The sequence below is a fragment of the Raphanus sativus genome, chromosome 2, assembly GCF_000801105.2.
Source record: "Raphanus sativus cultivar WK10039 chromosome 2, ASM80110v3, whole genome shotgun sequence".
Classification (NCBI taxonomy): Eukaryota; Viridiplantae; Streptophyta; class Magnoliopsida; order Brassicales; family Brassicaceae; genus Raphanus; species Raphanus sativus.
In genome coordinates, this window is record NC_079512.1 from 29,675,079 (window position 1) to 29,699,177 (window position 24,099).

Here is a 24,099-nt window from a genome sequence, read left to right on the forward strand (position 1 = left end):
GGGTGAGCTCGGTGGTTATGGTCGTAAGCGCCACTTCCGTGGCGATCCCCTCGGTACCTATCCAGCTTGACGAACTGGGAGAGATTCAGATACAGTTATAGAAGAAATCAAACCCTAGAGAAATTGGATTTGTGAGAATTGGAGATGAGACCAATGGTGGTTTGCTGGGAAGTAACGAAACGTACTTTGCGATTTTGAGCGGTATAAAATACCAAACCCGGTCTAGATTGTGGTTCGACCGGTGGTACGGTTGATATTTGTACCGGTTGATTGAAATCGAATCTACCATGGTTATTCTTCTAAATGTGCTATTTGTCTCGGTAATTGAACGATAAGAAGAACTCTTTTGCGGTTGCGTTAACATAATTATTGACTATTGACTATTTTTTTGAGGTTGACCTAACTTTTTCCTACAAACATAGAGACAATTTTGGGTTAAATAGGTTCTCTTTTAAGATGAAGATGAAGATGTCTGATCTTCCAACGGAAGTGACTGAGGAGGTGCTATGTCGAATTCCGGTAACATCTCTGAGACCTGTCCGATCTACTTGCAAAGAGTGGAACACGTTGTCCAGATGTGGCGTATTTGCAAAGAAGCACCTTGCTCATCAAGCAAAAGTAGCAGAAGAAGCAAAGGAGGACCCTCTTGTGGTGATGATGATGGATTATAGGGTTTATTTGATGAGATTCAATCTTTCCAACATCAAAAACAACAACAACGTTGAATCATGTGTAAAGCTTGAAGCTAAACTTATTGGCCCAGACGGTTCAGATCAAATTGATGTGCGTGAAATCTTTCATTGCGACGGTTTATTGTTATGCATTCCCAAAGACCACTCCAGGCTCGTGGTTTGGAACCCTTATTGGGGGGCAAACCAGGTGGATCGAGTGCACTCATAGTTACCAGGTAGTGTACAAGTATACGTATGCTCTCGGGTACGACAGTAACAGTAATTCCCACAAAATCTTGAGATTCATTCGTTTTCTCACTAGTTTTGTTGAATACAAAATCTACGACTTCAGTTCTGATTCATGGAGGATTCTTGATCTCCTTCCTCGAGACTGGATGATAGGAGGATGGGGTGGACGTGGCCTATCTTTAAAGGGAAATACCTACTGGTTTGCTTATGATAACAATGATAGTTTCTTAGTTTGTTTTGATTTCACAAGAGAGACATTCTGGTCTCCTTTGCCTCTACCGTTTGAGAATGCTTATCCTCAAGATATTGTGAGTCTATCTAGTGTTAGAGAAGATCAGCTTGTGGTTTTATTCCAGCCCTGGGATGTATTGATATTGGAGATCTGGATTTCCACTAAGATTGATGAGCCTAACGCCTTGTCCTGGAACAACAAGGTGTTCTTATCGGTGGATATCAGACAGCTCATTCACCCTATGTGGCAGTTTCCGGCATCTGCGGGTTTCTTCATCGACGAGGAGAAGAAAATCGCCGTGGTTTTCGTTAAAGACACAGATATAGATAATCCCACTCGCGAAGTAGCTTACATCATCGGAGTAGATGGATCCTTCAAAGCAGCAGATGTCAGAGAATGTGCAGACAAAATTCTTACTGCACTTGTTTGCTCATATGTTCCAAGCTTAGTGCAACTTAACTAGTCCACCAATTTATTATCTGTTAATCTTGCTTATTTTACTTCCTCATCTTCGTTGATTGAGAAAGACTAGTACTCAATACTCATATATTAATAATTTTCTTTTTTATCCTTGTTTATGTTTTTTTTGTTGCCGGTCTGCAAATGTATTTTGCTGATACTGTATCAGTGATACCAAATCCAAAGAGCAGAGGAGTTGGAGTTACACACTGAAGTTTAAACCAATTGACTTTGTCACTGAATGATCATGTATGGAATGGTTAAGTAACATTTCTGGTTTGTATTGTGACGGACTTGATGCAACACTGCTAAGAGTCTTAGGTTGTCTACAGATGCAACACTTAGCATAAAACTTGAAAAAACTGCGGGTAACGCAAGTTGAGACAGAACAGAAAGATAGCTATTGAATAAAGTTTGAAGATACAAGATTCAGCAGAGGAGAGCGTCAAGGTTTCGTTTGCCCTCAGGACCCTTGGAGTACCAAGAAGAAACATACTGCCCATACAAAACTTCCTTGTAAGCCGGTTTGGTGTCTTGCCCAATAAGGTGAGAAGCTGGTGCTATCCTCGCCGTCTTGGAAGGATCATGAAACGTTGCAACCGATAGCCTCGCCCTGTTCGCATTAGTCACTGCCCGATGTTGAGCACTTTTGTATACGCCATTGGTTATGATCTGTAAGAAAGGACCGAGCATGATCAGAGATTCTTTCCAGCTTATATGAGAATAATATTACATAGAAACAAAACCTCGGTTTGATCGGCTATAAGAACGAGAATGGCGTGAGAGATGGGAGGAACAGTGAGCCAGTGATCATCCTTGTAAAGCTGAAGACCACCAACATCATCTTGAATCAAGAGAGTGATGGCACCCATGTCCGAATGCGACTGGAGGCCAAGCGTGAGCTCAGGCTGAGGACAAGGAGGGTAATAACTCATAGTAATATTCTGATAGATTTCTCCGACAGCTTCCTCTATAGATGAGGGTGGAAGGCTCAAGCTCTCTGAGATGATCCCCAACAGCTTCTGAGCTAGTTTCTTCATCTCATTACCATACTCTTCCACCACTTGTCTAATCCCCCAAATCAATTAAAAAAAGTATTAGGAGTTTTGTTACCATATATGTATGAGATTTTTGTTACTATTAACTGCGGGTGATTTTTGTAATAGTTAAAGGTAATTAAAGGAGGGAACCTGTAGTCAGAAGGTTGTAACGGCCAACGAGAAGGGTTGCGGCGGGAGAGAGGGAACGTGTGGTGATCGAAGTAGTCTCTCCAGTCCAAAACGACGTCGCCTTCGGCTCCTAAGAGCATGCGGCTTCCGTAACCTTCGGAGGCGGCGGAGGTCGAGTCGCAGGCGTATTTGAGCTTGTCTTCGATCGGACAGTCTTGGAAGAAGGAGAGGCCTAGAGCTTTCATGCGGTCGAGGAGATGGACGGGGACGCCGTGGTTGACCACGTGGAAGGCTCCCCAGTTGCGGCAAGCTTCGCCGATGGATTCTTTTGTGGAATCGGAGATTGAGAGGTCGATGGTTGGGATCGGAGCAGCGTCGCCGGCGTTGTGGAGATTGGGGCGAGCTTCCGGTGGTTGGATGTACTGGGAAGGGACTACAGGTGAGCCGCCTTTGGTAACTGCTTCGACTCTAGACGCTGATGTATCCATGGAGATTGAGAGCAAAGAGATGATGTGATCTTTGTTTTGGGATTCAACTACTACATGATCGGACTTGCGTAAGAAAGTCAGCTATCAAAATTTGCAAAGATACCCTCAGATAATCAATTTATTTCGTGAACCTACCCATTATCTTGCAAAAGTTACCAAAACGTACCAGTTATTGATTAATTCGATTGATGAATTTTTGGGGAATTGCCTTGAATGATGTTTGACAACCAAAAACCTTTGCTAAAACAACAAATTGAACTGAAATATGAAAAAATGATATGCCTCTCAATCATTCAAGATGTTCCTCATTTTCTAGTTCAATAGGCTACTTAACATGTGGAAATTTTTAGGCTGTAGGATGTTGGACATAACTATGGAGAAGACAGTGATAATTTTGTATCTTAGTGTTATGTTACTATTAATGTACTAATATGATTAATCTTGAGTAGGTTTCTAATGGTAACTTATCATTCGTACCATTCTGTTGTCAGTTCAGAAGTGGTTTACTAATGGAATGAATTTGATGTGTTGTATTTTGTTCAGACATGTCTAACGATTTAAGTTACCTCCTCTAATCATTTAACTTAAAGTATGCCATGAGAACAGATGATTGGATGTAATCTGAAGCGTGTAAGTTTTTTTTTCTTTAAACAAAGCTATCCAAATTCAGTTAAACAAAGCCAAACAGTGGAAGTAAACACACACAAACTCGAAGTAAACACTGACAAAAATTACAAGGATTAACACTAAAGTTCGGACAAGATAGCAGGAATGTAATGTGAGAGCTCTGCGGTAAGAGACTGAAATCCATTGACGAGCTGAGTATGGAACTCCTGGTCTTCTTCTCCGATTAATCTGAAGTGAACCCTTATGGCTCGCTTGCAAACCGCCATGAATTCAAGAAGTGCCGCGATAAGTTGCTGCAGTTCTTGCGAACGCAATCTCGTTGCAGGCTCACCTGATAAGAAGGCTGTGCAAACACTCAACACCCCACTGTTGACCTGCATTGTTTCCATAGAAGGTTAATGAGCATTTCATTTCCACACACAATAAAGATAACAACAATATGTACCCACCTGCACTGCAACACTTCCTTGGAGAATCCTCTGCAGACTCTGAAGCCGTGGCAAGTGATCCCCGTCCGAGCTACGAGGCTCCTCTAGCTCGTTTCTCAGTGCGGTTGTTCTGGTTTCAATCATCCCAATTGCATTCTCCACAGGCGAGAATTCAAGCGATTCGGATTTAGTAACCAACAGCCTGTTCACAAGAGCCGGGAATGAGCCCTCTGTCTGCAGCACTGTTCGTCTCTTCCATTGATCTTCTAACCCACCCTGCGTCTTACCGTTCTTTGTAAACGGTGTATCAAACAAGAACCGGTCAAAGACTCGTGCTCGAACACTTCCGGTCGAAAGAGAAAATATCCTCTCTCTTCTGCTCCCAAGATCCTCATCTTCCATGACTGCATCAACCGCAGTGATCTGCAGGTAGCACGCTCCTGCTTGCAACTCTTCAGCCTTCACTTGTCTCGAATCTGGAATGATGTGAAGAATATGGTTGCTGTCCATCCTCGATTCGTATATATGGCTCAGCTTTTCCATTATATCCCCAAGCCGCACATCTCGTGGTTCACGGTATACATATTCTTTCCTGTCCAGCTTCCCAAACTTTTCCCCGTAGAATCCCACCCGGTAATACGTGGCGTCGATAAAAGGGATAGGGTTTGATTCTTGGTCAAGAATGGACTCGTATATGTTAGTAAGTAGCGTGTGACACTTAGCCAACTGCCCATAAGCCTTCCTGCTCTTGTAAACTGGGATAACAAGCTCCAAAATGCTTGCACAGAAATGGTAGAGCTCGGCTTGAGAGAAGAGCTTATTTGCAAGCTGTAGATACTTGACGGCAGAGTCAACCGTTAGCTTTGAAGCACCATAACCCTCGACTTCAGCTGCGGATGCCTCCGTCGTGAACTCGCCACTTACCATGGGGCAAATTTTACGCAAGGCAGACACGTGATCCTTGCTCCAAACACCATCATTTCTAGCCACCAAGGCCTACACATGTACATAAGTTCAAATAGTAGTATTTAGTAGTCATGAAGACTTGAATGCCAAACAGACTGCAGAGATGATTTACTGCTGCATCTAAGATTTAGAAGCTATTACCTGCATAATCACACCTGCAACCGCCACAGCACACTGTGCAGCTTCAGCCCAGGACTGCATTTCCTGGTGGGCATCACATAGGTGCAACAACCACATTATGTGAAGATCCGGAACAGGAGCAAATGCCATTCCAAGTTTGTAGAAGCTCTCTGCTGCAGCATATCGATCCATAGCCATCACAGATCCCTGTAAATAACAGAATTCTGACGTTCACATTCATTCATAAAATTATCTCCCTATTAGCATGAGACCACATGATCACGACACAAAGTGACTGATATACTCGGACACACTATAATTTCGATTTTAAACATACAGGAAACTGAATCCTGTGTTACCTTATACACCTATCAGTTTCATGAGCAAGATAAAATACAAAAAAGGAGTCTAGAAGACATGAAGCTTCCACTATATAATAACAAGGCAAGGGCCAGTTTAGCAATCAAGTCCTCTAATACAGGTGACAAGACGAGTAGAAGACATTTCTTCTATCACTATAACGAGAAAGGATATCTTTATAAAATGCCGAGTTGATTAAAAAAGCATACCAAAAGGGCGTGCCCGAGGCTCGCATCAAGAGCGAGAACAAGGCTGTCAGAAAGTTGTTTCACTTGCGTCCAAGACCAGCGGTTTTCTGTAAATTTCTCGGGAATTACCAACAGAGTATCATCAGGAAGACCACACTCCCTCAACAGAGTGACACTCTTAGCTTCATCAGCCATTTCGCTTAATGACAGTTGAAGCCGCCTTGCCTCTCCACTCTCTTCCAATGTATTATCCGTTTTCATATGAGTTACTTGGACATCCGACATGAGTTCTGACAGTGTAATGGTCAGCAAAGCCCTCAGCCGAGCAGTCTGCATAAAATATAGCGAGCTCTGCAAGAACAAAGCAATTGAACTCAAGTCTGATAGCAAGAAACTGAGAAGTTTTTACATGAAGCTCGATGTCTCACCTTGACTAGTATTTGAAGACCAATAACGGCTCTTTTCCTGACACTGTCATTTCGGTAAACAGCAAGCCGGAGAAGATGGAAGGCTATCTGTTTTAAGAAGCGATCGTTTTCCCTGGCCATCAGTGTGGCTCCGTGAAGATCAAAGATTCTGTTGAAAATTGGAAAGAAGGCTTTCCAGAAGGCTAATGACTGGTTTCGGGAGAAGAAACTCGTCAATATTGTAGTAATGCAGTCCAATTTGCCATAATCCGTAGCAATGTTGTGAGAGGCTGCCATTGATGAAAATTTCTCAGTGATCTCCAAAACCTGGAGGCTAACAGTGGCACTTACATTCTCTTCCCATAGTTCCTGGTCAATTTGGATAAAATTAAGCAAAAATGATAATTCATGTTAGGGAGATGGCAGGAAGAAAACAGAAAACTATACCAGTTTTTGCCTCAAAATAGGGTGTAGCGATTCTCTCAATGCCTGAGCTGAAGCTCCAATCCGCGAAGATTGTGCTTGAGCTAAAGCTTCTCTTAGAGAATAAGGTTGGCTAGGGGAGGCCAACTGAGAATTAACTCTTTGCCACAGGTACCCATTATCAGGCGTTCCCTCTAGCTGCAGTGTAAATGTCAGAAGAAATTTACGTCTTCACTTGTTTTAACTTAAGATATGGAAAAAAAACAGAGGAGTTTCTAACTTAGTTATGAGAAATCTACCAGAAGAATGCTAAGGAATTCTAGGTGAACTGGTAGGTTTTTTTACCAGAAAGTAGAAGAGAGGAACGAACACACAGGATAAATTAACTCACCCTGACTTCTTGGCGGGAAGCCTCTGATAGATAATTGTTGATAGCAGGAGAAAGTCGCTCGGAGTACTTTGGTGATCCAGTTCCTTCACTAACAGGCCCGCGAGAATTGTTGCCCCCGAGGATGCTATCAGCAGCTTTCTTGTGCTGAAATTTTATTAAATTCAACATGATCAATCGCCATAGGAGTCAAACATTATGTGGATTACAACTAGATAAATTTGTGGGTGATACATAATAGACCGTAAGCAGTCTCCATATTATTCTACCGCATACACACAGCTAGATAAAGTCAATTTTCCTCCAACAACAGACAATAATTCAGAGCATGACAGATACTAGACACCATAGCCCACCAGTATAACAATTTACTTTAGCTTCCTTTAAAAGTGAGTCAAATAGAAGAGTCGAGTCTTCTCCAAAGTTTTAAGAAATGGTTGTGGAAAGGATCATCCAAAAGCATTAGGCATACCTCAAAAAGTATTAGGCATTCTTCCATGAGTTTGAAATACAATCTCGTACGAGCAATGCTCTGCTGCCATGCCTTGGCAAGTGATGCGTCATCCAGATTTCGAACAATTTGCAGCACACCGATTAAAACCTCACGCTTTTCAGTAGCATTTAGGTTATAGAAAACAGGCATTTCATCTAAAATCTGCAAAAGGAAAAAAAAAACATAAGATGTCAGGCGAACATATCAGATATGATTGTTACTGCCACACGATTTAATTCGTTTAAGCATCTATTCTATATTTCGGTAATAGAATGCTTGTGACATAATTGAGAAGGAGAGCAACTGAGTGAAAGATTCTACTTTTTAGCCTTGGAAAAAAACAACCATTGATCACGAAACTTTTCTAAACAGAAGTGGACTAAAGCAACATTTGTTGGATTCCTAAATGAATGATTCTATCCGTGATTATTTTTCAAGCCAACGTGACATACCTGCCCGACAAAAGGAAAATATAGTTGTGCAATATACAGCTTATCTTCTGCTTTCTGGTACCGAGCATCGAATTCATGCTTGCACAAGAGGATCACTAAAATTCTTGCACCCTGCAAGGATACCATAAAAGAAATATGATTTGCTATGTACAGTTTCCTACATGATAAGTATCTCATACGTACAAACACTTAGAACCAAAGATACCTTTGCCCGCAGAGGCAGCTCATCATGATCAAGGGAGAGAAATAGCTCCTGTATTAAGATGGATGATAAATAGTTCCTAGAACATACAAATAGACTTAGCTCAGGAAATTTCTTGTCCCCTCCCTCCACAGTATGTAAAGATGCAAAGACACATAAAATACAAGACTAGGTTTAGTTTAGGCTTCTATTTTCTACATCATTTCAAGAGTTCATGTGCTTGCTGCAGAAGTGACCTCATAACATTTTATCTCAAACTTGGAATAAAGTGCAAATGTTTGTAAATGCCAAATTGAATAAACATGTGATGAAGTTTCTAGGGGAGGGTACCTGTCTGATGGGTCTCTGCCAGGCATTTCTACAAAGAGATCATGATCGGAGATAATTTGCAAAAATGTGAGCTTGCACTCGTGTAGGATAGACTGACAAACACCAGAGAACTTGTCCATGTATAACGATACCTGTTAAGTGAGAGAACACTTGATTTGTCACTATAAAAAGTAATTGAAGACCTAGATTATTCCGACGTCCTAAACTACTGACAACTGATAGCAAAGATACGGCCGAGAAATCAGTTGAAAGATAAGCTCTATGACTGTATTGAATTGAAGATTTTTAAATGAACAATTTCAACATACAATATTCAGAACTGAAAACCATACACATGCACATGATCAGTTAATTCGCTGCTAGTAACCGTGACCAGTAAAAAATCATTTATCAGATCAAAACGAAACTTTTATGATGACATAATAACGCATGAAACCATTCTCATGCATAACTCAACCAAAAATAAAATCATCAGGAGACTTCCAGAGAAACTCAAATGCAGTTTAGTATTAAAGCAATCGTTGCTACCATGTACGATAGTCTGAACCAAACATACCAATTCATAGACCTGGCAGGGCTCAATGATATATAGAAGATCATAGCAGAAAAAGGCCAAACTGCTGTTCAGACGTTTTGCCAAGCTTAGACCCTTTTTACAACGTTCATGTACTTCAGTCAAAAGACAATCAAACAATTGCATGATACATCGAAAGACACTTTCTTTGAGCTGCATGGGTGGAACATCCTCGCCTAAAATAATGAAACGAAGGCATTAAGATTTAGAAAGGTAGCAATCTGTATCCAGGGGTAACTTTAACTTTTTTCTTTCTTTATGTTATCAAAAATATGCGTCATTTAAGTACAAATAAGTTACTAGAGTCCTTAGTTATTGAGTTCTAGACAATCACCCATATTACAGGTCATCAGGTTCTTTATGAATTTAGGTATGCAGTTTTTTAATTAATATTTGGAGAGGCCAATTCCTAGAACAGCATTGAATGACAGCTTAACAAAGAAAACTCTATGGGAAAAATGAAACTGGATACCACAGAAATACCTGAAGGTAGATTGTGATCAAAAAGACGTGCCTGCTCCAATGCCATTGATTTAACAATTAACTCGAGGAAAAACCACGCCATTAATAAAACATCGTCATATACAGGTCCAACCCGGTAACCTTTAGCCTGTACAAGTCATAGTGTTTTATCAACCAATTAAGAATAAAATAAGAAAATTCATAGCATATAGCTGCACGAATCGGAGATATGGAGATATGCTTTACTATCGTTGGGGTGAGTGATAGGTCTAAGGAATGTACATCACATTAGAACAAAGATAAGCTAGTAGTTTCATCAAAATGTTGGCACTTCATACCTTGCTTCTAGCTAAACTTCCCCACACAGTTGATAATCCAGGATAAACCGGTGGTTGATTGCCTCCAAAATCATCAAAAGAATAATCAACATAGGTGACCAGAAAACGATTTCGGTCAGCATCATCAAACGACACCTGCTGCACCCTGTTAAACAAAATTGAAAGATCTACTAAGAGAAAGGACGTACGAACTTGTGTTTTTTATACACCGGCTTACAATTGAGATAAGAGAACAAAATATCAAACTGAGCACCTAATGCTTGATAATCGATGGATGCAATAAAAGGATCAAGCGGGCATGTTGTACATTTACTGTGTCTAGTCATACACATTGATTGCAACTGAAGTGACGGTGGACAATCCAAAATCGTACACCAATGACATTGTGGCACAGCGTTCTTTATTTATTTAGCTAAACCTATACGACAGTTTTTTAATAGTTTCTATGATCCTTTGAGATTAAGTTCTATGGTAAACAATTATATGATCCAACTCGACAAGTCCTTTGACAAATCGTATTAAACTAGATTAAACCAGTTTAGTAAACTAGATTAAACCAGTTTAGTGAAATATACTAAATTACATACCGAGTTAAAATATCCACCATGGCTCTGAATGCTGCCACCTGAAGCAAATACAGGATGGTGAATATTGAGTGGTAAATGATGTAAAAAAGTCACATGGACAAAAGAAATACGATCTACCAGTGCTTATATCACAAATTTTATACTAAAGGAACCAAAAGATTTTAGCTGACAAACCTGGAGAGTTTCTCCACCATTGCCAATAAGATGAAGGAGCATGTTAAGAATTGGGTAGAGAAACTGAAGCAGGGCAGTGGAGTCAACGTGCTTCAAACTGTTAATTGCCTTGGGAGAAAGATAAAGAGCATGTTAGCAGACCAGTGGAGAAAATAATTCAAATGAGACAGAGTTAATGTGACTACCTGCAACAGTTCTGAACCCCAGGGAGGGCTTGTTCGGAGGGTATGTCTATCATATTCTAGACAGAAATCCCTGACACGTTCGTTGGTGGGATAAAGCGATGAACAAAGTCTCAGTCGCAACTTAAAAATACTCTTGCCATCTTCCAAATAATCTAACCTCTCCTGTGATTGTCAGACAGAGTATCATCGTCAAATTGAGTTCGAAATAGTTGTCTATACAAGATTATAATACACAATTCCTAGTGTGATTATAATACAGAAGGACACTTAAGAGGTAGAATTATCTTACTAGTTATACCAAGGTTAAACACTAGAACTGACTAACAGGTTCGCCTAGCACTATCACTAAACTAGACCAAATTACACACAATGTGGTGGCAGAGTATACTTTTATCAATATCGTAAAGGTTTGTTTTGCTTAAGGTGACTACGCCTTCTTAACAGTCTAGCCTTTTTGTTCTTTACCGTTATTTCATCTATGAGCAATTTTCATAGTCCCTTTCCCAACTTTCTCAGACATTCATGTGATTTTGACCAGTAATCATTAGCTAAGCACCCAGAAAAAGATATAAATCAATGATAAAGATTATGATGACAGCATACCTTGGTGGTCTCTTGAAGATAATGGGGAACCAGTTCTCTCATAACTGGAAGAGAAATATCAGACCGTGAGCTGCATTAATGATCAACGAAATTATCAGTAAAAAGAAGTTTTTTACTAAACCAAGGCATACACTTCTCCTAGTTTGTATTACTGAAAGCACAAATAGCCTAATCCAGTTGTCCAGACAACTTTGACATCAATGATTTACTGCATGTTCCAATTTCATTTTGGTTTGTATACTAGCACGCGCCCATTGGTAGTTATAAGGAAATCTAAAAGAGAAGCCTTCTTTCAGAAAAATATAAAAATTACAGTGACCATATGGAAGACTAATATCATATACATACTGGATATATGTAGATAACGGAAGTGATGCATATCCAATAACTACCTGACAAATATAAGAGAGTTAGTGACAATGGACCAGATTCGATAAAGAGAAATAAGCACACAACTCTATATAAATCTTACTGGTCTTGGAGCTTCAAGCTTTGTCTGAAGATCAACATGAAAGAAAGTGAATAGCAGATGATGTGATGGCGTCCAGGTGGCAGGGAGAGACACCTTAATTTCATCATGGTAACTAGCAGCTCTAGCTCCAACAGCAACTTGTGTGTGAGCCCACTTCTGGAGTGACACACCATGCTCTCTTGGATATATTGCCTAGCCAAATCAAAAGTAAGATGCAAATAAAGATTCGAGAAAAAGGCCTGATCGTGTCCAGGACTAGTGATGATCAAAATAATTACCTCCAGTGGTTGTTTTCGGACATCTGTGTCATCCTTTCTCAGTTCTACTCGGATAAAGGGATTCCTCTTCCGACTCAAAGTAACAGCTACAGGATACACATAAAGGCAATGGAAGAGATGTAGAAAAGGCTCGTTTCTTGTCGTAGAGCAGAAATCAAAAGCCTGGAAACAGAAGATGGATAACCAGATCAAATTGTGGGTAAATTATAGCAAGGAATAAGTAGAGAGAATGATAAAAGCTGGTATACTTACATAATAACAATTGTCAACATTCCCACTTGAGCTCGTTAGGTTCTTTGAAACATCCTCTGTATTCCACTTGGAACCACTGTTATGGGGTCCACCGGAACCAGAACTGGGACACTTCATAAGCGTCAGGTCACCGAGGCGGTCAGTCAGATCAAGAGATTCATTTCTGATACTCCCATTCTCAGATAGATCTTCAACGTCTCCATGTCCATTCCTATGTTTCTCAATTTCCAGTCTTAGAACTCCTTTAACAGGTTTATGAACCTTCCGTTTAGGGTCCTGTAAAAACCAAAAAATAATAGTATATTAGGAAATACAGTATCCAAATGTTTAAGACACTTTATAGGGATTTTAGATGAAAGCAGCAATATGCAGTTTGATGCTATATGTGAGTGTAGGAAGAGACATGTCAGAAATCTATTAAAGGCAGCAGTCAATCGATTGTGCATACAACACAAAATGCTTACACAAATTCCAGTTCAGGAAAGACAAACCAAAGGGTACCTAGCAAGTAACATACGTGCTAGAATGATCATATTTTCAAAATTTAAATGATAACTATTTTACCCCATATCTAAGTTCAAAGCAATGTAATACAATTATAAAGAATATGATTAAGCTATGACTTAAAAACTGTGTTGGCTGTGAAAAAAATAAAAAATCTTACCTGAATCGACTCCTCAGAGTAGTTCTCCTTAACTTTGTTTAAATTAGATATTTCAACTACGACGGAACTTCCACCTGAAGAACCTTGCTTTCCATCTGATGTGATCTTTGCCATGGGTTCAAAAACACCATCATGGGAACTTGAGGCAGTCATACTGGGAGCAAGAGGACTGCTAGGGGAAGCCGATTCACCAGTGTTTGTGATGATATTATTATCAAAAAGCGGAACAACTGCCCAGGCAAAAGACTCTCGGTAAGGCATAATGCGGGACCAGACCTGCAACTTTTGCTTTTCCCTTTCAGTTAAGTGCACCTGATTCGTAAAATGGCCAGAACGGAGTTACTACAAAATTATGATATAGAAAAAGCTATCACTATGACTACTCCAAAATATATAATCAAAAATACACAAGGACTGCTGATATGTATACCATTGTAAGTCAGACTAGTTTTATGTTACAAAAAAAAAGCTCTAAGAGCGAGGCATTGGCATGAGCAAAAGACACTAGAGACATTAAGGGAAATTACAGGTTCTTTACGGGAATAGACGGATGTTGTAACGCCTCCCTCCTCCGTTGCTGTTTTTTCTAATTGAATCAGCAAGCAAACTGATGCTGATGGGGCATCTAGATAAAACACTCCACGATTTTCAGATGAAGGTTTGGCCTGCAAGAAAATGTTACAAGGGGGAGCACGTTCAGAAAAACTGATTTGAGAAAGAAAAAAAACTCAAACCAACTTTGCATAATCATAAGAAGGAAAAGAGGAAAAGGGGAGAGTTCAGTGAGCTCAGTGACTTACATCCTGCATTTCGGTAGGCGAAATATGGAAATAAAAATCCTCAGAGAGTTTCTCCTTCCTCTCTTGGTTGTACAATGAAATGGAGCCATAAAATGGTTCTGCAGGGTTGCAAGAGAGGGACGTAAGGAAAGGAACTCTAAGAGGTTGTAATAACTAAAACTATAGGAGATATTCTCCTCAAAACAGTTAGTCAGAGTGCTCACCAACTAAGCCAGACTGAAAAGCTAAAGACAAAACTCTGACAGAAATCTTCAACCCACTGTGAAAAGAACAGAAGAATATAATAACCAATAAGAGGGAGTATCATTCACAGATTCAAAAGAAAAAAAAGAAACCTGGAATAGGTAGCAGCAGGAGACTCAGGAGTTCTCTGACCAAAAATCATAGATCTTTCATTATCCCAGTCAAAAGCAGGTTCATAAGCAGGGAGCGGAGGTAACCCAAAATGCTGCAAACAAAAAAAAAACAAAATCACGCCAACTGAAACTAAGAGCTGTACAGAGAGAAAAAAAAAAAAAAAAAAAGGGAAACCTTGGGGGATCCAGAATCAGTAAAAGGCGTCCCAGAAACGCTGGCGACATCCTCTTCCAATGAAGCACTCCTAGCACTAGCAAGCCGGAACTCTGGAGAGAAAAAACAGCAGTGAGAGTTGATTTTGACAAAAGGGGGCAAAAACAAAAACACAAACAAAGGACATGCATATATCACTTCTCTTTACCAGTCTCAGTATCAGTGTCGGGACCTTCAAAAATCTGAGTTTGGAAAGTATCAGGTCGGGTAGTCTCGTAGTGACCGTACTTATTAACATCCTTAACCCACTCCGTTCCGTAGCACTGAACCAATTGGTTCAAGTGCGGCCACTGTTCTAGATTCCCATCAAGCTGCGACCCAGAGAGAGTGAGTGACAGAGAGAGAGAGAGAGAGAGAGAGAGAGAGAGAGAAAGAGATATATACACATACCAAAGGTTCGAGCTTGGGGAGAGAAAGAGGCTGCCGTGGAATCTTGCGGAAGCGAAGGTTGCTGTTGTTGTTGTTCTCCATTGGGGTTTCGAGATCGGAGAGAGATGTATACAATGTCGGCTACAGCTTCTGAGCTACTAGAAAGGGGAAAAAAAGGAAGGACATTTGGAGAGTTGGTGGACAGATCTGAAGAAGTTAGTGAGGGTGAGAGGGAGACATGAGTGGGGGTGGGATGAATCTTTGTCTTTACGCAGAGGGAAAGAGATCCGTGAGAGGAAGCAGTTGAGAGAGAGAACGAAGAATTAAAAAAAAGTGAGAGATTATAATTTAGATTTAATCAAAAGATTTACACATAGTTCCTCGTAAGAACAGTGTCGAGCTGGAGTCCAACCACAGTCCCTTTTCTTCTCTTATTTTTTTTTTTTAAAGAGTCAAATCATTCCAACGACCAAGACCAGACCAAAATGGTTATCTGTATTATATCTACTAGAAAATGGGTATTATCGTATACAACAAAAGATATCTACTTCTCTCACACATCATTACTGCGAGCTCATGTTTGCATTTTGTGAAATGTGTTCATAGTCTCAACTTTGATTCACATATCAACAACCTTAACGACTTAGGTGGGTCGGAACTCAGCTTTGGTCTCCGTCTCTCCCATAAACTCCTTTGTATAGCAAAAAGCACATGTTTCATGCCTCCTCCTCTTGATCCTTCTTTAACACTTGGCCAATCAAACACAGATTGTTATATACGTTTCTAACTTTCTGAAGCCCCCAGCCCACTTTTGTTTCAGCCATGATGTTAAAAATCTTAGAAATTTTTTGGCAAAGCCAAAACCTTTTGTTGAAGTTTTTAGGACACAAACAGAAAAGGTAACAGCCTGTTCAGTTCTAATTTCTATTTAATTGTGGTTCCAAAGGTTTGCCAATTTGCAAATTGCTTTAAAATAAAATCAGAAAATGCCAGTTTTCAGATACAATTAGAATTGGAGTGGAAGTTAAGTAAGAAACAAGTATTCAACATACAATATTGTACCATCTCTTTTTGCCAACAAAAAAAAAAAGAAAAAAAAAGAATCAACTTGCACCAAACAAAAAAATCCAAATTCACATTCCTCATGATCATCAAGATGATGGGTTGTCAGTCACTATAGTGTAAAACACAAAGTTCGGAAACGTCTTTGTTATGTCTCTGCACATCCACACAAAAACATGTAACAACTGTGTTAGCCCCGACCCGGCCGAAGAAGATAACAAAGAGATAAAGAGGCATGGCTTACTTGAGATGTTGAAGGGTCATGTTCTGTAACAGAGAGGGATGGCGAGAAACAAGAGACTGCCACTCTTCCTTATCAATCTTCCCGTCCATTTTACTATCAGCTTCTTCAAATGTCTACACACACACCAATCAGTAACACCTCATGTCAAACAATAACGATTTGAGAAAAGCCTATTAAATGTCATTGGATATCATTTTTAATCAAAGCCCCACCTTGTCTATGATGATCTCTATCACGCCATCAGAAAGATTCATGCCAGATTCAGCTAGAGTCGCCACCATCATTTGCCTCAACTTCACGTCAACAGAAAAATCAGAGAAACGAAAACACAGACACTAATATATATATATACCAACTGTGTATACCTCTTGTCTCTCTATAAACCCTTGGAGCTTCAGATCATACAGCTTGAAAGAAACTGCAGATGCAAGAAAAGAAAAAAGAAAGATCATATCAAAGAGCGTGACAAGATTGAATATTAAGGAAAATGCCAGATCTCTTCTACTACTTACACTCGAGCTTATCCTCCAATCGAGCCTTAGGGTGGAAAACCGAAATAGCACGTGCAAAAGTTTCAAAATCCAGGATTCCAGTATGCTTGGTGTCAAACAAGTCGAACACCTGCAAATCTTGAATATGAGTTCGCTGCAAGGTAACCTAGATGTGGGGCGGGAGTTAACAAATTTTTACCCTATCAGCAAAAAGGCTCTTCTTTCTGTTCGTCTTAAACAGTACCAACTGAAACTGTTCCTGTAAAAATGTGAAAGGAAGGATCCTATTGAAAGTCTAGGACATAGTAACTAGAGTGAGGATGGTTTATGGCATTATACCTTGTCGATAAGCCCGGCTTTGCTGATGCTCTTGAACATTTCGTAAAGAGCTTCAATCTCATTCACAGTAACTGCAATCGGTACATGGATTTAATGACTTGAGTTGTGAAGTTAAAAAAAATAGCAAAAACAAAGGTGTATAGAGGAAGAATACATACAGACAGTGCCTTTAGCAAGATCCTTAGGGTTCGGAAGACCCCTGGAATGGTGATTAAAATCAGAATCACAGCAAGTCAAGAGAAATGTGGAGAAGTGCTTTAATGCATCCAAACACTGCATCATCATCTCTCCTCCCAATTAACCCACTGTTTCCATGCCTACCACAAACACATTAAAAAAAAAAAGATGGTTACTTCCTTTTGAATATCAATAGATAACAGGGCATTGAGAAGAGAAATGAAGAGTCGAACACAAGTTTGCCGATCAACGCATCAAATGAACCGGGGGGCTTTGACTTTCGAGAGAAGGAAAGTTTTAACTCTTTATGGGGACTTGTCTCGTTTCGTTTGCGTGTAAAAAAAGAAAGCTTCGGGTATCACTGACTTGTTCCCAACAAAACAAAACAAAAAGAGTTATTCAATTTCACCACGATCTCGAGAGCTATAGTTGGCTGCTGAGAGCTGAGAAGGGATCAAACAAGTTCGTTGGCGTAGTGTATTAGTCGTCTCTTAGCTGGTTGGTGACAACTTAGATCAAAAACAAGTTTGACATTTTCAATGTGTGAGAGAGAGTATAATAATGCATTCATCAAAGACCAAATAAGATACCAAAAGAATCTTTCCTGGCAGGTCAATGACTCATGCCACACCTTCGGGTACGGTCTTCTTCTTCTTCATCGATTGTATCTTCCATGGTACCAACATCACAACTGATATTCATTCTTCTTCCGTCTCCTACATCATCTCTCCGCAGTCTCCTCCAATTTCACCATCATCAAGCTTCGCCCTGCGATGATTCTCCATCGCCAGCCAGCCAGGCAGTCACAATCGATGATGATCTCAACCTCCAAACTCCGTTACAACAAAAGCAAACGCACAACACAGTTTCAGACTTTCAGGCATTTGATTTTCTCAAAGGCCCATTCATCCATGTCACTAGAAAGATAGAGGCCCAAAGGCCCATTTTCTTCTGTAGCAATATAAGGGCCCCAAACTGAGCTTCTTGATTGGTGAAAAGCCTATGGGTACAGTTTGTAATAACTTTGATTCTAATCATCATAAATTATGATCCCACTTCAACTCTCCATCTAATAAACACATGCAGGCTCTTTCTCAAAAAACCATTAAGATTGCAGCAAGAATGACAAGGAGGAAAAGGTTTGTTGAATCTCTCTGACTTGAACTGATTTGGAGATTGTGACAAGGAAGAAAAGGTTTGTTAAAAAAGGTTTGTTGAATCTCTCTCTCTCTCTCTCTCTCTACTGTAATCCAATTTCGCCATCATCAAAGCTTCGTCTGCGATGGTTCTCCATCGCCCGCCACAAATCAATGATCTCAAACTCATCTTTCCGTTACATACAGCAAACGCACATCGGTTTCTCAACAAAGACAATTTAGTCATTTACACATTGTCACAAGAAAGATACAGGCCCAAAAGACCCATTTCTTGTTAGTAAGATAGTGGCCCATAATAGGCCTATTTATTCCTGAATTAGCTGCTTTTTGATTTGATGGAATGTTTGTCATTTTTGGGGAGTAGTTTGAAACAAGAGTAATTTACAGTTTAGGTCATTTTATAAGTTTTGATAACACTCTAAGACACTTTCAGCTCCTTAGACATTTTCTTTTAACGTTATCTTTGAAACAGAACTAAATGGTAACTAATAGGATCCACTAGCCCACTTGACATCTACTCTTAAACATAAATACACTTTTAAAAAAAAATTATGTTTCTCATTTCTTCCTCTGTAGTAACAGAGACGTGTTTAATCTTTGAATCTTCAGCATGCTCAAACTTAATGACCGCGAACACGTACCTGTGATAAGTCCGGATCGACGTGACAGAGCAGGAGAGCTCCGTTTTCGGCGACTTCAAACTACGACTCCGCCCAGACAGATCTGTATAGCAATCTGTGTCAAATTCAAGTCGTCTTCCTCACAGTGGTCACAGTGGTCGAGACACAGAGTTGTGGCCGCCGAAATCATCATCCAGTTGTGGTGAGGTCCTACGGCGAGCACCTCCACAGTCAAGTAACGGCGAGCTCCTACGGCTAATTACCTCCGCATCACTCCGGCCACATTCGTCATCGAAGAAGAATCACCTCTGCATCACTCCGAAGTGCTCAGATCCACCGTCGTGGCCGTTCGGAGTCCTTGTGGCTCGTCTTCTCCGTCGCATAATACAAGGTCGAGAGCAACAATGGTGAAGTTTATGCATTTTGCCGTTTGGTCCTTCGAGTTTTAGATTTTTCAATTTTGACTTCAAACTTTCAGATTTATGGAAATGATCTTTTTAATTACACCCCAAACTTTATGATGTACATTTTAACACCTAATATACCATTTAAATGATCAAAATAATTAAATTAATAGTCTAAAACTCAGAAAAATTATGAGATCCAAGACAAACAGACCGTTGGATGTAAAAAGATTTACATGTACACTGAAAATATTTTTTTCCACTATCCACATGTTCAACTATTTATATGTACATCAATAATAATTTTTCACCGTACACATGTACAAAGTTTTATGAAAAATTAAATGTACCAAATTTTACAAAAAGTCACATGTTTACCAATATGTTTGTACAATGTTCATGTTATGATATTTGATGATTTTAGTGTTTTTAGTATAGTTAAGATAATATTTTGAGTAACTTGATCTTTTGATTGTTTTAATTCTCATTAGATTTATAAATTGAATTTGTTTGTTCAATAACATGTACACCTGATAATTCTTTTTTATGTACATTTGCAAGTTTTATTATCCATATGTATAAATTTTCAAATATCATCACTATGTACGCATGTATTTCATTGTCCACGTGTACAACAGTTTCACAAAAAAGGTATTTCATTGTCCACGTGTATAAAAGTTTCACAAAAGAATTACATGTACACCAATTCATTTGTATATTTCACAAGTTATAATATCTGATTTTGAGTTTGTTTGTATATGTACACTGGTTCATCTGAATATCTTATTTGAGTTTATTTAGATCATTTTAAGTTTCATTTAAGTATATATATACTTATAGCATTTGTTTGTTTATTGCATATCACAGAGCATAAAATGTATATTTGAAGTTTTAGGATCAAAAATGAAATTATGCAAAAGTTTAAGGACCACACGTTTCAAAAACTCTAGTTCTCCATCAAAAAAGGGGGGCTAAATTGCATATTTGAAAGTTTAGGATCAAGTAAATGTAAGCTAATATAATATATGTAACGCTGCAAACCGAACGAGAAAGTTACAGCGGCTAAGTGGTTAATGATCCTCTCTCTTAGAGAAAGAGTAACGGGTTCGATACGCGATAGGGTAACTTTTTTATTTATTTTATTAAGTGAATGATATAATCGTAATTTCACGATCTTCTTCTTCCTTGACCTAATTTTTTTTCCTGCGTAGCCACCATTGTTACCACGAAAATGTTCACTCATTTCTCACACAATCAACAGATTGCTTTACAAAGTTAACTTGATTTCTATATAAAACTCTAAATCATGTTATAGATACACGTTTTTGACTCCAAAAATAACAAATCTAAATTTTCTTTTTCTTTCCTGTGTTTTTTTCGATTTGGGTAAATTCCCCACGATTCATCACTTTATCGAGTCTACAACCACTGAAACCCTATGAGAGAATAAAGAAACAAAAAAGAAGAAGAAGAAAAGGAAAAAAAATTAATGTTTTCTATAGTTAAAGAAGAAGAATAAAGAAAGAGAATAGAGTGGGAACCACAATAGTTTAGTATTAATTAGAAAAACTAAGGAAATTGAGTATATTGTTAAAAAAAAGTGCTCACGTAGAAGGAAGTGACTTTCTTTAATATTTATAAGTAGAAAAGTGATCTATGGTATAAATTTTTCTTGAAACAAATCATCTTTTGATTTTCATTTGGCCTAAATAATATAATATTTTGCATTTATGCTTTTAGTTCGATGGTCCAAAATGGTAATCAATGATATGTTTATAGTTTGGCCACCAAAATTATTTTGAGTAAGAACAATATTTTGTTTTTTTTAGAAAAACGAATAAAATGTTAATTTCTGATTAGCCTGGATATAATAATTGTTTAAAGTGTGTCATAGCTAAATTAGCTCCAAAATAGTTCATTTAAAATTAGCATAGATTCTCTTATTAACTGTCATTTTCAGTCGAGCTTTGAAATGCCAAAAGGTCCATCTTTTAGTCCTTTGTTCCTACCAACTAAATCCCCATGTGACTCAGAATCTTCCAGCTATTTCTTTTTTGTTGTTTTCTCTCTTCCTATCTTCTTACGTATGAGAGCACTGATGATGATGATTGTTCTATTTGTTTCCTAGTGTTATACTATAAGCTAGACAAATACAAAACCATGTCTCTCTCCCTGTTTATATTAGATGAATACAAAACATGCGATGTGGCATTGTAGAAGTTGGAGTGGTTAGAATAGCAGTGCTGGAGAAACAATTACAGATTCTCTATCATTTTTATAAAACCAAATATCTTTAAAACAAAAAAAATTAAGAGAGACAAGGAGACAAAGAGTTGCGTTGAAGGAAGAATGATTGAAATTAGGCCTGCCTGCACATGACTTTTATTTCAAACTTCCCATGTTAACTAATCTAGTAAAACTAGCAAGTAAACATTACACGAGAAGTAAATATCATTTGGGAAAAGAAAACAAGAAAGAAAGATTGATTGGTCAATGCAATTAATGGGAACTCTGAAAGCAACGAAAGCAATAGATGTGAAAAGAGTTCTTATTTTTCAATGATACATTACTGTATCACTAATTACGAGCAAAAGGAAATGATAAAGTTTTTGATTAAATAAAAAATGAATGCCGGCTGCGTACACGTGTCCCATTATCGTTGGCTTAGTCAGGTTTGAGTCAGTGTTATAAAATGCTACACTTCTCACCGCCATCCATCTCTCTCTCCATTGAAGTAGACTCTAAGCCACCGTCCCCATCAGATCTCAGATCTCCGTTCCAAAGCCATGGCCGAGAAGGGAAAGGAAAAGGTTTGTCTTCTCTTCCTCTTCTTGTTTTTGTTCTTCTTTCAGTAGACAGAGAAAGTTGTGTAGGTCTTTAAAACTTACTTCTTGTGGGAGCGTTTAATACTCTTTCTGCTCATTTCTTGTTTTTTTAGTATTATTAACCTTTTTTGTCATTGTTAGTATTATTAACTTGTGGGAGTTTTTTTTGTATCTGTGGGATGTGTTTGTTTTTGTGTGGATTAAAAAGAACGATTGTATTAAATAAAGTGTTAATTTTATGGAAGCTATGAGAAGAATCTTTCTTTCTTAACTTTTGTGTGTCAGAGATCGAATCAATTCGTCCTTCTCTTACTTTTTCTGTAGCAGTAGTTAGATCTTTAGAAACGTACAATCCAAAAGTAGCTAAACTTAAGGCAGAACTTGATGAACTTTAGTGATGTGGGTATCTGAAAAACAGGTAACTATGATGAAGTTGAAGGTGGATCTTGATTGTGCCAAGTGTTACAAGAAGGTCAAGAAGGTTCTTTGCAAGATCCCTCGTGAGTTCCTTCTCTCTCTTTTTTTTTCAGATTCTAGTGAATTATGTTGTTTGTTTAATTTGATTGGTGAGGAAATAGACTGAGTTTATAATGATTTGTGTGATTGGGAACAAGAGAAATCAGAGACCAAGTGTTCGATGAGAAGTCCAACATAGTCATCATCAAGGTGGTTTGCTGCAGCCCTGAAAGGATCATGGACAAACTATGTTCTAAAGGTGGCGGCTCTATCAAGACCATCGAGATCGTCGAGCCACCCAAGCCACCTCAGCCTCAGCCACAAGCCCAACCCCCTCCTCAGAAGCCTAAAGATGCTCCCAAAGCCGCCGAGAAGCCTAAGGAGGCCGAGAAGCCTAAGCAGGCCGAGAAGCCTAAGCAGGCTGAGAAACCCAAACAAGCTGAAAAGCCCAAAGAAGCAGAGAAGCCTAAACAGCCCGAAAAGCCGAAAGATGCTGAGAAGCCCAAGCAAGCCGAGAAGCCGAAAGAATCAGAGAAACCCGCAGCTCCGAAACCCGCACCGGCACCAGCAGGTCCAGCACCTACTCCGGCACCTGCTCCAGCACCGAAGCAGCCAGGACCACCACCACAACAGGCAGTGCCGATGATGCCGCAAGGGCAGCCTGTAGCGATGTGTGTTGGGCCATACTACGACGGTTTTGGAGGTGGACCAGCCTTCAATGGATGCGGAATGCCGCCTCCGTATGAATGCTATGGCCGACCAGTGTACGATAGCTGGGGAGGTGGCCCACCACCTAGTTACAGACCATGCGTACCACCTTGTTACAGACCATGCCCCCTCAACAGATGCGATTACTTCAGCGAAGAGAACCCGCAAAGCTGCTCCATCATGTGATTCCACTCATCCCCTTTTTCACTCTTTATTTTTCTTCATATCTTTTTTTCTTTCTAATACAAATAATTAAAAGAATACATATAGATTTTTACGTGTAATGTTGAGAAGGGAATAAGGAAGGAAGGACCCCCGTTGTAGTTTGTAAGCCATTTCAATTTGGTTGTCCATTTTTAAGCTGTAAACTAAACAGTAAAGAAATTGTTTCATTTTCTTAAATATAAACCAATAATAGTGTTTTCGCTTTATCAGTAATCTACTTTCTGTGCCTTTGATCTAATTCTTTGCTTTCTTCCCCAAAATTTTGTGGTGGAATAATATTTTTAAAAGTTTGTGATACATCATTTATAAAAGCTCTAACATTTACACATGAAGTTTTAATAATGACGAAGACGAGATTGATTCCTGATTCTCATATCCAACTTTTTATAAATTCGATTTTTATTTATTTCT

At 39.1% G+C, this 24,099-nt stretch overlaps 4 protein-coding genes and 1 pseudogene across 4 annotated transcripts; 2 read left to right on the top strand and 3 right to left on the bottom strand.

Moving 5' to 3' along the window:
* Positions 1-17: 17 nt before the first annotated feature.
* On the top strand, positions 18-1,717 carry LOC108830422 (F-box protein At3g19470-like; annotated as a pseudogene).
* A 195-nt stretch (positions 1,718-1,912) lies between these two features.
* On the bottom strand, positions 1,913-3,301 carry LOC108842289 (jasmonate-induced oxygenase 4). Its single transcript, XM_018615155.2, has 3 exons — positions 2,802-3,301; positions 2,358-2,679; positions 1,913-2,283 (listed from the first exon to the last, which is right to left on the bottom strand). Exons 1-3 carry the CDS (start codon positions 3,266-3,268, stop codon positions 2,041-2,043), a joined length of 1,032 nt encoding a protein of 343 aa, XP_018470657.1. The 5' UTR covers positions 3,269-3,301; the 3' UTR covers positions 1,913-2,040.
* Positions 3,302-3,890: 589 nt separating this feature from the next.
* On the bottom strand, positions 3,891-15,310 carry LOC108842273 (guanine nucleotide exchange factor SPIKE 1). Its single transcript, XM_057003001.1, has 30 exons — positions 15,002-15,310; positions 14,760-14,922; positions 14,573-14,664; positions 14,377-14,489; positions 14,245-14,300; positions 14,042-14,139; positions 13,769-13,906; positions 13,242-13,553; positions 12,578-12,853; positions 12,326-12,487; positions 12,048-12,239; positions 11,924-11,967; positions 11,576-11,645; positions 10,973-11,134; positions 10,788-10,895; positions 10,614-10,651; positions 10,027-10,171; positions 9,710-9,836; positions 9,209-9,402; positions 8,653-8,783; positions 8,326-8,401; positions 8,121-8,231; positions 7,648-7,830; positions 7,179-7,322; positions 6,812-6,985; positions 6,386-6,733; positions 5,979-6,308; positions 5,431-5,616; positions 4,345-5,319; positions 3,891-4,269 (listed from the first exon to the last, which is right to left on the bottom strand). Exons 1-30 carry the CDS (start codon positions 15,080-15,082, stop codon positions 4,015-4,017), a joined length of 5,484 nt encoding a protein of 1,827 aa, XP_056858981.1. The 5' UTR covers positions 15,083-15,310; the 3' UTR covers positions 3,891-4,014.
* Positions 15,311-15,934: 624 nt separating this feature from the next.
* LOC108842042 (calcineurin B-like protein 6) lies at positions 15,935-18,145 on the bottom strand. The gene is made up of 8 exons (XM_057003002.1): positions 17,275-18,145; positions 17,117-17,187; positions 16,977-17,036; positions 16,799-16,907; positions 16,652-16,704; positions 16,499-16,579; positions 16,287-16,399; positions 15,935-16,198 (listed from the first exon to the last, which is right to left on the bottom strand). The coding sequence occupies exons 1-8, from the start codon at positions 17,399-17,401 to the stop codon at positions 16,132-16,134; spliced, it is 681 nt and encodes a 226-aa protein (XP_056858982.1). The 5' UTR covers positions 17,402-18,145; the 3' UTR covers positions 15,935-16,131.
* A 3,983-nt stretch (positions 18,146-22,128) lies between these two features.
* On the top strand, positions 22,129-23,894 carry LOC108821019 (protein PYRICULARIA ORYZAE RESISTANCE 21). Its single transcript, XM_018594066.2, has 3 exons — positions 22,129-22,284; positions 22,718-22,799; positions 22,916-23,894. The coding sequence occupies exons 1-3, from the start codon at positions 22,261-22,263 to the stop codon at positions 23,647-23,649; spliced, it is 840 nt and encodes a 279-aa protein (XP_018449568.1). The 5' UTR covers positions 22,129-22,260; the 3' UTR covers positions 23,650-23,894.
* Positions 23,895-24,099: the final 205 nt, after the last annotated feature.

Coding starts and splice junctions, on each gene's coding strand:
- LOC108821019 (XM_018594066.2), top strand. CDS start 22,261: ATGGCCGAGAAGGGAAAGGAAAAG. Junction 22,285..22,717: donor CCGAGAAGGGAAAGGAAAAG/GTTTGTCTTCTC, acceptor TCTGAAAAACAG/GTAACTATGATGAAGTTGAA. Junction 22,800..22,915: donor GGTTCTTTGCAAGATCCCTC/GTGAGTTCCTTC, acceptor TGGGAACAAGAG/AAATCAGAGACCAAGTGTTC.
- LOC108842042 (XM_057003002.1), bottom strand. CDS start 17,401: ATGATGATGCAGTGTTTGGATGCATTAAAGCACTTCTCCACATTTCTC. Junction 16,908..16,976: donor AGAGCCTTTTTGCTGATAGG/GTAAAAATTTGT, acceptor CAAGATTTGCAG/GTGTTCGACTTGTTTGACAC. Junction 16,705..16,798: donor ATTGGAGGATAAGCTCGAGT/GTAAGTAGTAGA, acceptor TTGCATCTGCAG/TTTCTTTCAAGCTGTATGAT.
- LOC108842273 (XM_057003001.1), bottom strand. CDS start 15,082: ATGGAGAACAACAACAACAGCAACCTTCGCTTCCGCAAGATTCCACGG. Junction 14,665..14,759: donor CGACACTGATACTGAGACTG/GTAAAGAGAAGT, acceptor TTTTCTCTCCAG/AGTTCCGGCTTGCTAGTGCT. Junction 10,172..10,613: donor ATGGTGGATATTTTAACTCG/GTATGTAATTTA, acceptor TTTGTTTAACAG/GGTGCAGCAGGTGTCGTTTG.
- LOC108842289 (XM_018615155.2), bottom strand. CDS start 3,268: ATGGATACATCAGCGTCTAGAGTCGAAGCAGTTACCAAAGGCGGCTCA. Junction 2,680..2,801: donor TTACAACCTTCTGACTACAG/GTTCCCTCCTTT, acceptor TTGGGGGATTAG/ACAAGTGGTGGAAGAGTATG. Junction 2,284..2,357: donor TTATAGCCGATCAAACCGAG/GTTTTGTTTCTA, acceptor CCTTTCTTACAG/ATCATAACCAATGGCGTATA.